The sequence below is a fragment of the Triticum dicoccoides genome, chromosome 2B (assembly GCF_002162155.2).
Source record: "Triticum dicoccoides isolate Atlit2015 ecotype Zavitan chromosome 2B, WEW_v2.0, whole genome shotgun sequence".
NCBI lineage: Eukaryota > Viridiplantae > Streptophyta > Magnoliopsida > Poales > Poaceae > Triticum > Triticum dicoccoides.
Window position 1 is genome coordinate 16997276 of NC_041383.1, and position 15560 is coordinate 17012835.

At 46.3% G+C, this 15560-nt stretch overlaps 1 protein-coding gene across 1 annotated transcript; it reads right to left on the reverse strand.

Moving 5' to 3' along the window:
- Positions 1-1568: 1568 nt before the first annotated feature.
- Positions 1569-3289, reverse strand: LOC119361807 (UDP-glucose flavonoid 3-O-glucosyltransferase 7-like). Its single transcript, XM_037626954.1, has one exon. It carries the CDS (start codon positions 3251-3253, stop codon positions 1817-1819), a length of 1437 nt encoding a protein of 478 aa, XP_037482851.1. The 5' UTR covers positions 3254-3289; the 3' UTR covers positions 1569-1816.
- Positions 3290-15560: the final 12271 nt, after the last annotated feature.

Genomic DNA, 15560 nt, shown 5'->3' on the forward strand with positions numbered 1-15560 from the left:
GTAGGTTGCTAAATAGGAGCCCCCCTTCCATTCTTATCCTAAACCTAAAAATAAACAAAATCTCGTTTCCGGCGCTGTCGCTGCAGGCGGATCCTTTGTTGAATCCAGGACAAGCCCCTCTCCTACATTGCCTCGTCGCTCCCCACCCAGCCGCATCTTCTCCATGCGTCGCCCTGTCCCTGGTACACAGACACGGCGTTGCCGCTCCGCTCGTACTCGAAGGCCAAATGAGCCCGCAGCTGAGCACATAGAGCATGGAAGCGCATGTCATGCTGTTTTGAGGCAGATGATAGCGGTGTGGGAAGATACTGTCGGTAGGAAGATGCGGAGCAGCAGCAATGTCACCGTGCCAGGAGGACTATGGCACTGGCAGGACCGTGAACGCCGCTGCCGGTGAAGACTAGGTCGTCATGAGCGGAGATCAAGCTACAAGTGGGACTGTACGTGGGAGTCCCACCAACAATCCACCTCGTCCCAGTACAGTTTGATGTTGAAAAAGTGGGCATCCCACCAAAACTAACACAAATTAAGTGGAAATAAGTGGGATTCCCACTTAATAAAGTAGAGAAGTTAACTGAGGTATGCGTAACGTCTCAAAACACATGCAGAGCCATCGGTGCCTTGGAGCTCGACGCCGTTGAAGTCTGTCATGGTGGAACCGCGACGGGGCCTCCCGGATCTATCCATTTCCAGCGGATTGGGGAGGTTTTGTGGCGCGCCGGCGAGCTTCTTCGGGCGGCCATGGAGGTCCTGCATGAGAGGGAGGGGAGGGAGATGAGAGGTGGGTGGAAAAGGAAAATGGAAGGAGCATGGGGCAGAGGGCGGCGCTCATCTATGGCGGCGGCGACGGTGGCCTCCGGCGGCTCACCGGCCGGAGGTCCGGCACAAGGTGTTGGGACTCGGGCGACGGGAGAAGGAGCTGCTCGGGGCGGGGAGGTGGCTCGGGTAGGAGCTGGCGGCGGGCGGCGGTGCGGCTGGGCCTTGATGGGCTTCTCAAGGCTCGATCTTGGTCCTGTGCGTGGAGGGGAAGACAGGGTCAACGGGCAGACTTGCGGCACCGAGAGCACGCTGCGGCATCACCCAAACTTGCGGTTTTCTAGCTATAGGGGTAAGGTGGGCTCCGGATGGGATAAGTGGGCTAGCCCGATTATCATTTTACCTTTCCAATGGGAGCCCACTAAAGCAAATTAAGTGGGATGGGCTAATTAATCCCACCTCCACCTGGGTTCGAGCCAGATCTGGATGGTAGATCCCTGGATCCACCACCCAATCACCACAGCTGCACAGCTACAAGCCGACCTCCCCCGTCAATAAGGAAGATTCACCTTACCATGCAAATTTGTAAGGGTATCCTATTGAATAAATAATAAATAGGTCTTCGCCATTCTATTTCGGTTAACATGCACACATGTCACCACAACATTAAAAGAAAAACACCTTAACATGCAAACAAAAAGGTCCACCTCAATAATTAGATAAATATATCAAAGAATATATTTTTTCAATATTATTTCTCGTATATTAAGCCAAATGCAGTCGAATTTCATTGAAATATAGTGTAACCAATTCTCTCAGCACTGCACAGAATGTGTCATGTAGCTAGCTGCAAGAGTACACGTGGACAGGCCCACAAATTTGCAATACAGGGCTGAAGAGATTTTATTTTATTTATTGAAGAAAAAACAGACAAGTACAAAAGACTGAATGTCAAAACAAATACTACACGGAAACATACATACGTCGTGCATTGCAACAGGAATGATTTACTTTGGTGCGATGAGTTCGATTAACTCATGCACGGCAGCTAGCAAGCTAGCTAGTTCCGCCCCTCCTTTGCTGCCATGAGATCGTTGACGAGGCGGTGCAAATCTTGCTGCGAGGAGCCTCCTTCTGCGAGGGCGCCATGAGACTTTGTGGCGAGGTCCATTACCCTGGTCCTCATAACGTCCCCAGGTCCTCCAGGATGCATGAATGTGAGCAATGCCCGGGCCACATCGTCGGCCGGGATCAGCTCATGTTTTTCGTAATCCTCGCTCCGTAAGCCAGCGCCTTGCGGCCACAGTCGGTGCCCAATTCCTAGCACATCATTGATTAGCCTCTCGTTGACGAATTGGTCATGAAACTTTGGCCATGTGAGCATAGGCACGCCTGCGGCCACTGCCTCTAGGATGGAGTTCCACCCACAGTGCGTCAGAAACGCGCCCACTGCGGGGTGCGCAAGTATGGCAGTTGTTTGAGCCCAGGATCTGATGATGAACCCCCGGTCCTCGACACCCTTCTCCCACCCTTTGGGTGGAGTCCACTTCTCGGCCGCCCTGACCGCCCACAAAAACGGCTTCCCCGAGGCCTCCAACCCAAGAGCAAGTTGGTCCAGCTGAGCATGTGATACTAGGGCGCACGAGCCAAAGGACACGTACACGACCGAATGGTCCGACTTTGTGTCAAGCCAACCGATGTACTGTGACTTTGAGTCATCTGTGGGGCTCTCAGAGGATTGCAGTTGCGGCCCTACAAAGTAGGAGCGCTGGACGTACCCTTGGCCCGTGTACATGTCGCAGTACTGCTGCTCCAGGCCTGAGAATGTGTTGACGGCGAGGCCGAAGCAGGCAGCTTGCATGGAATGAACCTTGCCGAAGACGTATCGAAATATCGATAAGTCGGGCAGCTCGGTCCTCGGGACCCGTATCTGAGGGGTCGGGAACGGAGGGGCCGTCACCGTGTCATCTCCGTCGATCGCGGCGTCCTCCATCATGAGGTGGCGCATGGCGAGCATCGAGAAGGCGCCGGTGACATGGAATGTGACACATGGCACGCCGAGCTCGTCGGCGATGTCGGCGCTCCAGGTGAAGAGCAAGTCGGTGATGATGGCGTCTGGAGACTGCGCCCGGACGAGCGTCTCGTGCGCGGGGCGCATCAGGGATTCGGTCGAGGCGGCGATGTTGATGCGCATAGAATCCGCCTGAGTGACCACCTTCCCAAGGTTCTCGACACCCTTGGGCAGGCCCTCCACCGTTGGGAACGGATAGGTAACTATCTTGACAGTTGCTGCGCTATGGCGCTCCAGCAAGGACTGGACGATCGGAACGTTCGCCGGCGTGACTGCGATGATGGCTTCTACGGTGGCGTTTGGGCTAGACGACGCGGCGAGGCTAACGGCAAGCTCGGTGAAGGGGTGGATGTGGCCAGTCGCAAAGTGGGGCAATAGCAGGACACGCAGAGTCTTGCTGCCGCTGCTAGTGATAGAAGAAGCCATCTTTATTTCTTAATTTCCTACTAGGAGCACAAGGCTGTGGGTGGCTCAGCCAGGACACGCATTTGGCCTATTTGTAAGCCGGCAAGCTGTTCGCTCTTCTCTGATTTTTCAACCAACTCTACAGTGATAAGCTCCATACAAGAGAACAGCGAACAAATCCACAAGTTTCAACGGTATACTTCAGAAGATTCCACATACATATTGCAAATTCCACAAGTTTGAACGGAGAACATGGAAGATTTCACATACATATGACCATTCAACCATAGAGGGAGTATCTTCCACATATAGGACAAAGAGGAACCATACGTCAAAACATGAGAGGAAACTTAGTGTAAACTCGGGACTACTGATTTGTCCACAAGTTTACAATCATCCATCTACAGAAGTACAGATACACTTTACTTAAAGTCATAAATAATTTTATGATTATATGAAGTTCTTTACAATCATATGGAGCTAAAATCATAATTGAGTGTAGAGATTAAGTAGTACATATAATTTTAAATATTACTTCATAACTTCAGGAACGCGGCCGACGTCATGAGGCTCCGCCCCGGCCTGAAACACAATTTCACGGTGCTGCAGCATGCTCATCTTTGCCAGAGGCTTTTTCAGCTCAAGGTGGATGAGGCCGGCGGGGTCGAAAGGACCGGCAAGGCCGAGAAGGCCAGCAAGGCCGTCAAGGCCGGCGGGTCTCGTTTGGGTTACCAGCGGGAGTGGTCCCATTGAGCAACAACTCTTCCTTGGTAGACCAAACATGTGCATGTGACAGGTGCATGAATATCAAAATAAAATATATCATATCCAACATGGGTTCAAGTTTTCTAAATGGCACGGATTGCAGTATTTAACACCCATTCCTTACTTTTCCTTAGATTTTTTTGGTAACCTCACCGATTTTATTGATTTCAAAATAATGTTCATAGGTACAAGGTTAGAGTCATCAGGATTACCCAACCAAACATGTCTATCGGTACCTAAATTACAAGTAATTGTGAGCCTCAAAATTATAGTTCCTACGGTCATGCAAGAACATAGAAGAGGAAAAACAAGAACTAATTTACTTTTCTTTAGATGCATGGAAAATGACGGAAAGAGACACTGGGCCAACCACGGATTTTTTTTGGTGACCGGGCCCAACCACGCATTAGTCAAGCGCTGCGAGAAAAAACACATAACCAGTTAAAGAAAATAAACAGAACCGTTAATCTTCCACGTAACTAGACAAGAAAAAACATCAGTAGTCAAAAACACATGAGTGGAAGAATATACAACTCGCTCGAAGATTTCTGGCTCACTTTGACCGAACGCAAGTCACCATTCGCACGTCCAAGTCACAGCTCATAGTGATAAAGTTGTATGCACGTGACTTTTCTGAAAAACACAGAGCCTTCAATTTTGTACATAACCAGACCCGGAAAAACCGGAGGTCAAAAACACGTCTTTTTTTGAGGTGAAAGTCAAGAACACGTGAGTGGAAGAATACACAGCTCGCTTCAAGATTTTCCGTCTCACTGTTCGTCCGAACGGAACTCACCGTTCCAACGTCCAAGTCACAACTGACAATGATAGGGCTCTAGAAACGGTGCAAGTGGGACATGGGTAGATAATCATGAATATAATATATTATTTTCATGTAATACAAAAATATATAATTTTGCATAACCACATGGACCAACAAATATATCAGTGCATGTACGTGTCGCTAGGTGGTCCACAAACCTAGTTGGATTTTTTGTTACTTCTGGTTTCGCTACACTGCCATGATAGATGATGAATATATTGAAAGTTTCTCCCCCAAAGAAAAAACGTGAAGTCAGATGTCAGAAGTTTACTAAGACCAAACTACTAGTTGCAATATATTGGAAAACACTTTTTTCCAGAAAGGATGAAGTCCCCTCGCCTGCATCTACCGGGGAACATAGTATTAATTTATTTCATAGTTACACGTCTTGCACACGCCAAAAATAAAGCCCACACGAACTAACATCTGGTTGAATGGTTAGCAAAACAGTGGTATATGATTATTGTTGCCTCGTACACCCTACCCGCTAGCCTACCGGGTCGTTTCTAGCGACTCCGGAGGCGCCGCCGCTGTAGCACTAGTAGAAAAAAGACCTATTGTTCCGGTTCCTAAGGGCCATTTGTCCCGGTTGTTGAACCGGGACTAAAGTGTCGTTACTAATGCCCTAGACCTTTAGTCCCGGTTCTTATACAAACAGGGATAGATGGGCCTCCACGTGACCGGTGCGGCGAGTCCAGGCAGGAGGCCCTTTGGTCCCGGTTGGTGGCACCAACTTGGACCAATAGGCATCCACGCGTCAGCATTTCGGGCTGGGGTTTTCGTTTTTTTGAAATGGAGGGGTGGGGGTTGGGGTTTTGGGGGGTTAATTTAGGTGTTTCATATATTGTGTTAGCTAGCTAATTAATAGAGAGAAGTGTCCTCTCTTATCTCCGTGCTTGGTCGACGCTATAAACTATACGTATAGACAGGACTAGACACGCTAAGCAAATGAAGGAAACAGAAGATCGTCTTGAACATGTGCATACAGAGAGAAGTGGTATCGACCACCTCTCCTTCTCTGGGAGATTGGTCGAACAACAAGCTCTACATATATACAATATAATTATCTCTTACAATATAATCTCCTAATTGTGTATGAACTCAGGGTCCACATTGTATTCTCCGTCTTTATCGATCACGTGGTCAAGAAAGAATGCCGCCAATTCCTCTTGAATTGCTCGCATACGATCTGGTGGTAGGAGTTCATCCCGCATCCGAAATATCTAATTGAAGAAGGGGGTCAATACATATATATGAAAAATGAAACTCAACACAAATGATGGTAATAAAATAAAATTGTGAATATTATTTTTTACGCACTTCATATTGTTTGTCAGAGTAGCCCCGCTCACAGGTCATGTGGCGGATGGACTCGTAAATGTATTATCTACAGTAACCATTCCCTTATTCCTGTCACAACCACTTTATAAGAAATAAAGGTCATTCAAACTGATAAGCAAGCATGCTAAATGGTATTGATGAAACTTGCGCTTGAATCACTAGGAGATGCGCGGAACATGCTACTATAGTACTTACTTTCGGGTGTTCAAATTGCAGCTTCTTCGGCAGTCGCAGAGTTTTTGAGGTGAATTTTTTCCAAACCCTGCCAGACAAAGAAAACAATTACTTGATATCAGGAAATGAACAAAGTTGCCGATATGGTGCGATAATGATCGATTTAACTTACTTCTTTAGAATTTCAGTCATGTCCTCATACACCTTGGGATCTTTTCGCCTCGAGTCTAAGACAGTTACTAGTCCACACTCAAACTTAATCTCTACGAGAATATAGTGGAAGCTGCGCATGCATGCATAACTCATCAATTACATTACTATAACCTCGACTAATAAGGGAAACCGAATATGCACAAGATAGTAACACTCACTTGAATTTGTAAGGAAAGAGTATTATAGCTTTGTTTTGATTTAATACAAACGATTGTAGCAGCTTGGCATCGGTATCTCTGGCCTGAAATTCAACCATATATGCATCTATGAGATTTGTGTTAATGAACCCAATATCACTGATTTGTCTTTTCTTCAATTCGATGATCTTAATATAGTGAGGATAATTAAAAATATATGCAATGAAAGAGCTGACCTATATATAGAGACTTAATGACAGAAGTAGTACCACTTACAGACAGTAGCAAGTGACCGTTAGTTTATCGAGGGCCTTTTGATTGAAAAACTGGAAGAACTCCTCAAATGGAACATTCAACAGCTCAATTCCAACGAGGTCATGCTCCTCTTTAACTCTCAGCGTCAAAATATTCGTCCCCCACACTCCCTGCAGGTTTTCATGTACCAATCATGGAATCTTCACATCATCGTTGTTAGAGATCTTTCATCTTTGACGAGAGGCTTCCCGTACTTGTGTTTGTGTTCGTCCACCTCCAAGAAATCATAATGTACATCATCGGGCGGGTAATCTCCAAGATCGTTATAACCGGGCACCATCCCCAGATCATTAGCGACGACGCTAGACACCTGGAGCACAGGGAACGATTGGTTTCCTTGTACTTCAGCTAACCTTTGACCACTAACAGTACTTCCCGATCGCTCCGCTTCGATAAATGACTTTTCAATAATGCGCTCATAGTTGCCTTTCGGCGAAGACTTTGGTGGTTTCTTCAGGGCAGCCAGAGTACGCTTCGCTTTCACCGGATCTATCTTCTCCTCCGGAGGTGGATGTTTCTTTGCTTTCACCCCTTCAAAGAAGTTCTTCACTTCGGCTCGCACGATCTTCGCGTTTTCCTCTAGGCTCCTCTCATATGGTAACTTCTCTGGAGTCTTTAGAGAAGGACCGAATCTGTATTCACTATGGGAAACAGCTAATTTGCCGTCAGGGGCATGTTTGCCGTTAGCTTTTCGTTGGGCAGAGGGCAAAGAAAGGGTTTGCCATCATCTACAGACGGCAAAGAAAAACTAATGGCGAAATATACTTTGCCGCCAGCGAAAAAAATACAGACGGCAAAACACTCACTTTGCCATCTAAAAAAAGAAACACACACAACAACAATCTTTGCCGTCAGCGTAATTTATTACAAATACAGAGGGCAAAGATCTTTGCCGTCTGCCTTTACCGTCTTTAATATAAAAAACAGACGGCAACGAAGAAACACACCATGCGGATCGATCCCATGGATCGATGACGTGACTTGGTCCACCCAGTGTGCACTCCCACGATGGGCAGCCCAACCCACCGATCTCTGTCTCCCTTATCCCACGATCTCTCTCTCCCATGTGAACTTGTCTGTCTCCCACGTACCCATCTCTCTCTCTTACGGGCAGCGACAAGATCGATGGTGCAGGCGAGGAGAGAAAGAGACGCGGGCGGCGCGGCACGGGCCGGCGAGCTCTGGCGCCTCCTCCCTCCGACGCCTCCTCACCCCGGCGAGTAGCGCGGTGCGGCCTCCTCCCTCTAACGACTCCTCCCTCCGGTGCCTCCTCACTCCGGCGAGAAGCACGGCCGGCGCGGCACGGACCGGTGAGCAGCGCGGTCTCCTCCCTCCGGCGCCTCCTCACTCCGGTGAGCAGCGCGGGCGGCACGACGCGGGCCGGTGAGCAGCGCGGCCTCCTTCCTCCGGCGCCTCCTCAGTCCTCACTCCGGCGAGCAGCGCGAGCGGCATGGCCTCCTCCCTCCGGCAAGCAGCACGGCCTCCTCCATCTGGCACCACCTCACTCTGGCGCGGCCTTCTCCTCTCCTCTCCCTCCGTCGCCTGAACTCCCTCCAGCAGTGGCCAGCGAGATCCTTTTCTCAAGACGAGGTCCGGGCGCGGCCAGCAGCTCTGCTCCGGCGAGGTCGACCTCTGCTTCGGCGAGCTCTGGACGAGATGCTCTGGACGTGCAGGGGGAAGGCCCAATTATGGGGCGTCTTGACCGCCTCGCTCCACCGACGACAGCTAGCCGCATCGGCTTCTGCCTGTCGTACTAGGAAGGTGGCCATGCAAGCTTCGGGGTGAACTTGGCAGCCCTGTGTAATCTGATATTTTTTGTCTTCATAGATGATTGTCAAACTATTGAATGATTGATTGTCAAACTACTAGTAAAACGCAAAAACGCAAGTGAAGATTTTGACTACGTTTTATTATTAACTGTTTTTATAATGAGCAAAAAAATCCTACGCCTTCGACCATTTAGGGCCATACTGTACCTGGACTATGGTTACCTACTTTTTTTAAAATAATAAAAAATTATTTGCGGTCTGGGATGTATGAGGCTGACGGCAAAGGCATAGTCTAACTAATGGCAAAGATGGTTTTCTTTGCTGTCTGCTACTACTGGGCTTGATGGCAAAGAAAGAGTTGGCTGACGACAAAGTCTTTGCCGTCTTCCCTATGAAAAACTGACGGCAAAGTATTTTTTGCCGACTTATCTTTGTTGTATGCTGATTCACAGACGGCAAATTACCTGTTTCCTGTAGTGATTGCCTCCCGCCTCTGGCTGTACTGCGTCGGAGCAGATGGAGCGGCTGCGGCTGTCTTTCCTTTCCTACGAAGCGGAGGAGAAGGACTACGACGCGTCGAAGCAGCTGGAGCAGCGGCGGGTCTCTTCCGCCCTTGTTGACGAGGCGGAGAAGGAGGAGGCTGGCTGCTCGGGCACGCCGGCGCAGGCGGAGAAGGAGGCGGAGTGCCGCCACGCGCCGGAGAAGGAGGCTGAGTGCCCTGATCACTCGCCGGAGGAGGAGGCGGTGGAGAAGGCGGAGTGCCCTGACTCGCCGGAGGAGGAGGAGGAGGCGGAGGCGTCCAGTTCGGAAGGTTGATGAGCTCCTTCCGCCATAGGCATGGAGTCTTCAGAGAAGAACCCAGCCGAATCTCTCCTTCACCCGTAGGGTGGTCAAGCTCGAGGTCCTCAAATCCGTCCGTTATTTCATCCACCATCACCCTAGCATATCCTTCTGGAATCGACCGGCAGTGGTAGGTTGCGCAAGGTTTAGTAGGTAAAACAGAGCCAACATCAGCCTTGACTTTCAATTTCATCCATTGCGTCATAAGGTGGCAATGTTGAGACTCCGTGATGGCATCCACGGGGTAGCTAGCAGGAGCCGTGAAGACAGACTCCAGCTGAAGCTGCTCGGTGGAAGCCAAGCTGCTTCTCCGCTGAGATGGCGGGGTAGTTTCAGGGGAAGCTTCGGCAGGTCGTTTGCTGCGATTTGCTTCCCGTTCCTCTATCGCTTGTACCCTTGCGTGCAGCGTCTGTAGTTGGCTATGCTCTACTTTCTTCCTCCTCTCCTAGCATTTGTAACCCCCTGTGTCCGGAAACCCAGCCTTCCACGGAACGGAGCCTGGCATGCCTCGTGTCCGTCCAGGGTGCTCAGGATTCCCGAGGGCCATTGTGAGCTTGTCCTTCTCTCTGTCTGGAACAAACTTCCTTTGCTGCGCTACCTCGATATACTCCCGAAGCCTCGTGACGGGTATTCACGGTTGCTCGTCCGTCCAAACGCACTTCCCTGATACAGGGTCCAAGGTTCTGCCAACCCCGAAGAACCAAGTCCGGCAACGGTCTGGCCAGTTCAATGTCTTTGGTTCGACCCCTTTATCAATCAGGTCATTCTCAGCCTTGGCCCACAACGGTCGGGCTTTGAGGTAGCCACCTGACCCCGTGCAATGGTGATGCTTCTTCTTTGCAGCATTTTTCTTGTTTGTCGTTGAAATCTTCTTACTCTTGTCCGATGTCTTGTGGGCCACAAATGCGGGCCAGTGATCTCTGATCTTCTCATACCGGCCGGTGAATTCTGGTGTCTTTTTTTCGTCGACAAACGTTGTTTTCAGCTCATTCTTCCACCTCCTGAATAGTTCCGCCATCTTCTTAAGAGCATGAGACTTGATCAATTGCTTTTTATCTGGCTTCTCCGGATCCTTCTCTGGCGGTAGGGTGAAATTTGTCTTAAACGTTGTCCAAAGATCATTTCTCTGCATATTAGAGACAAAAGACACCTCAGGTTCTTCATTCTTAGGCTTTAACCATTGGTGGATACTGATCGTGATCTTGTCCCTAACAATAACCCCGCACTGATAAGCAAATGCTTCCTTTGTCTGGATGGGTTCAATCGGCTTGCTATCACGGGCGATTTCTGTGTTCTCAAACCTTTCATCCGAGCGCAACTTTTTCTTCGGGCCTCGTCTCTTTACCGAAGTTGTGCTCGATCCGGAGGGCTAGAAAAAGAAGATAGACAAGAGTTAATTAATATGTGTACATACGAAAACAATGTATGCATCAATTAGCTAGTCAGCACAGGCTTAACTAGTATATATACCTGGCCGGACTCGGTTCGGTCACTGAAGCCGTCATCACGGTCTCCTTGTACCGGCATTGGGTCACCGGAGCCATCATAATCATAGCCTTCTTCTTCACCCTGTCCTTCCAGACCATTGTTATCGTTGAGAAACGACAAGACGACATCACTTCCTTTTGTGATTATGTCCCCCAACATCGCTTCTGTTTCTTCGTCTCGGGGGTGCTCCATAGTTTCTGCAAATATTTACAACGTGGCAATTATTATTCAAACATGATAGATGGATATATTAGTGGAAAACGTAGAAATAGCTAGCTAATCACAACAAGGATTCATATTAGTGGCCTCGATGCTGCCTCTCTAGGGTTTGGGTTGGCCTCGGCAATGCTTAAAGGGTTTGGGGTGGCCTCGACAACGCTTCAAGGGTTTGGGGTGGCCTCGACGACAACGCTCTTTTAACTTGGTAAATTTGGGTGGCCTCGAGAGAGTTTGTCAGGTAGGGGCGCGGCGGGAGGGGGTAGGAGACCGACATCGTTTTTTTCTAGGGTTTGGGTGTCCTCGAGAGTTTTGGTCACGCGAGAGGGCCGGGGGTGCTCCCGTGGTATAAGTTATCATGGTCGAGAGAGTGACCCTCGACCCTCTGCCCTAGTTCCCGACCCTCGACCCTCTGCCCTAGTTCGCAATAAAAAAGAAGAAGAAAAAAAGAGAGGAGAAGAAGAAGGAATAGAGGAGTGGAAGACTTTTTTCTTATACTCATATATTCCTTCTTCTCCTCTTTTTTTTCTTCTTCTTCCTCTTCTTATTTTTTCCGACGTCCCCCCTCATGTAAATGCGGTGGAAACACTTTATGAAAATGCGGTGGTGGCCGAGCCGGGCGTTTTTTTCCTTCTTCATTTTTCCTTTGTTTTTTCTTATATGTTTTTTTTCGTTTTCACTCTACATTTTCATACATATGAAAAAATAAAGTTTCTATAAAAAAGTGCAAAATTTTTATGAACAAATTACACCATCTAAATTAACTACACATATAAATAAATATAACTACACATCTGAAATTTTCCTAATCTTAAAAGTAAACTAAACATAAACTAAAATAATCTAAAAAACAAGTAAAAACATCTAAAAATAGCATCTAAAAACATCTAAAAAAATATCTAAAAACATCTAAAAATCTAAAAGTAGCACGGCACAGGGGAGGAGGGGCACGGCGGAGGGGCCGGTGCTCACAGGGGACGGCACGGCACGATGGGCGGCACGTCGGGGCCGGCAGGGGCGAGAGGGGTCGACACCGTCGTCGGGGCAGAGGGCGTCAGCGGCTGCGGCGGCGACGTTGAGCAACCTGACGGCGTCGGTGGCGGCGGCGATGGCGACGTCGAGAAGCCTGACGGCGTCGGTGGCGGCGGCGACGACAAGGTGGAGCAGGGGTGTTGGGCGGCGATGGCGAGGAGGAGGAGGGGAGTCGGTGGAGAAGAAGTAATGGATTTGGTCGAAACTGCTAAGTGTTTTCTTATATACCCAGGGCACTGGTACCAGTTCGTGGCACCAACCCGGATCAATGCACCCTTTAGTCCCGGTTGGTGCCACCAACCGGGACCAAAGGTCCCTTTTCAGCAGAGGCCTTTGGTCCCGGTTGGTGGCACCAACCGCGACTAAAGGGGGGCATTGGTACCGGTTGGTGCTACGAGCCGGTACCAATGAGTCCATTTAGTCCCGGTTGGTGCCACCAACCGGGACCAAAGGCCTTGAACAACGGCGTGGTGGTGGGAGTTTAGTCCCACCTCGCTAGTTGAGAGGGGCGTGCAGTGGTTTATAAGCCCCACTGCTGCACCCCTCCCGAGCTCCTCTCCATTGCAGGCTTACGGGCCGAATTGTGACTGCTATGCCTGATGGGCCTACTAGGCCTTCTGCGAGCCTAAATCCTGGCCCATGGATGGGTTTCTAGTCGTATTCAGGCCGTGGTGGCCCAGTAGGTGGCAACCTCTTTATTTTTTTCCAGTTTTTTGTTTTCTTTTTTGCTTTATTTATTTTATTTTGTTTCTACTTACAACAAAATACTTATTTATTATATTTTATTTCGTTTATAATTACTTATTTATTTTATTTTATGATAATTCTTTTTGCTATTAAAGTTTCTAACAAAAAAAGTTCTTTATGAAAATTCTTTTTGCTTTTAATGATTTTGAACAGAAAATACTTTAATAATTTTAGTTGCATCAATTTTATATAATTTTAGTTTCAATAATACTAGAGGTTGCTTATAATGTTTTGAACAGAAAATGCATTGATAATTTTAGTTTCATAAATCTTATTTTATTTTATTTATGTTATTAAAGTTTATTTTATTTTTATTTTGTTTCTACTTATATATTTTATTAAAGTTTATATTATTTTGTTTCAAATTACTTATTTGTTTTATTTTATCATAATTCTTTTTGCTATTAAACTTTGTAACAAAAAAATTATTTATGAACTCTGAAACAAAGGGATTTCATACGGAAACTCGTGTGTTACAAAGGGATTTCATTTTTGTTATCAGGGTTTCGTATGGAAACTCGTCTGTTACAAAGGGATTTCATTTTTTTTGAACTTATTTAAACTCCATAGTTTTTCTGTGTTCAAAATGCACCATTCAAAGCCACATCATCATTTTTCAACCCTTTCTGACTTCATTTGTTATTTTTCATGCATTTACTGATTATTTTGAGATATAAGACCATGAAATTGAAAAACATTTGAAATGAAATCTGAAAAGGTTGAATGTTGGCATGGTATCATCCTTTCACCCATATAGTATGTGCAAGAAAGTAGAGAGGGTTACGGCAAAAACTGGATGCACTCGTGTACAAAACGGATAATCTCTTTCGAAGTATCAGAGTTTCATACAGAAACTCGTCTGTTACAAAGGGATTTCATTTTTTAACTTATTTGAACTCCATAGTTTTTCTGTGTTAAAAATGCACCATTCAAAGCCACATCATCAATTTTCAACCCTTTCCGACTTCATTTGTTATTTTTTATGCATTTACTGATTATTTTGAGCTATAAGACCATGAAATTGAAAAGCATTTGAAATGAACTCTGAAAAGGTTGAAAGTTGGCATGGTATCATCATTTCACCCACATAGCATCTACAAGAAAGTAGAGATGGTTACAACAAAAACTGGATGCACTTCGTGTACAAAATGGACAATCTCTTTCTAAGTATCAGGGTTTCATACGGAAACTCGTCTGTTACAAAGGGATTTCTTTTTTTGAACTTATTTGAACTCCATAGTTTTTCTGTGTTAAAAATGCACCATTCAAAGCCACATCATTAATTTTCAACCCTTTCGGACTTCATTTATTATTTTTCATGCATTTACTGATTATTTTGAGCTATAAGACCATGAAATTGAAAAGCATTTGAAATGAACTCTAAAAAGGTTGAAAGTTGGCACGGTATCATCATTTCACCCACATAGCATGTGCAAGAAAGTAGAGAGTGTTATGGCAAAAACTGGATGCACTTCGTGTATAAAATGGACAATCTCTTTCAAAGTATCAGGGTTTCATACGGAAACTCGTCTGTTACAAAGGGATTTCATTTTTTTAACTTATTTAAACTCCATAGTTTTTCTTTGTTCAAAATGCAGCATTCAAAGCCACATCATCAATTTTCAACCCTCTCATGAATAGATAAGTGATCAAATTAATAGAAGTTTATCATCACATTAAAACCAAAGTACATACATAGTTCTCATTGAAAAACATATAGCTCCCGGGAGCATCTAATTAAACCATACATTGAAATTATGTAAAATATGTCAACGCAACAACAAATGCGATCATAATCGCAACCAAGGTAACAACTGGTCCAACTGCATAATGATACCAAGCCTCGGTATGAATGGCATATTTTCTAATCTTTTTAATCTTCAACCGCATTGCATCCATCTTTATCCTGTGATCATCGACGACATCCGTAACATGCAACTCCAATATCAACTTCTCCTCCTCAATTTTTTTTATTTTTTCCTTCAAGTAATTGTTTTCTTCTTCAACTCAATTTAACCCCTCAACAATAAGGTCGATTGGAATTTCTGGTTCAACCACCTCCAAGATAAATAAAATCTATGTCACGTTGGTCGGCATAATTGTCATAAACAATAAATGAACCAAATTGTTATCAAAAGATAATATATACCACATTCGAATCATAGACATGTCGAGGGCCGACGGGGGCGGATACCAAAACCATCGCACTATATAATAACAAGGAATAATAAAAGCCCTGTTCAAGAATTCATCCAATTAACCAGTTAACTTGCGGGTTAATCCCTACTCGTAGGGTCGCTGAGTAGCCGATTAACTGATTAATCGCCTGAGTAATTGATTAAATGGATGATTAACTTGCCGATTAGCCTATTAATCCCCTACTCGTCAGCTAACCGAGCAGCTACCAGTTAACGATTTCCTCAAAATGAATAAAAGAAAGAAAATTAGACAAGTATCTATCTGAAGTA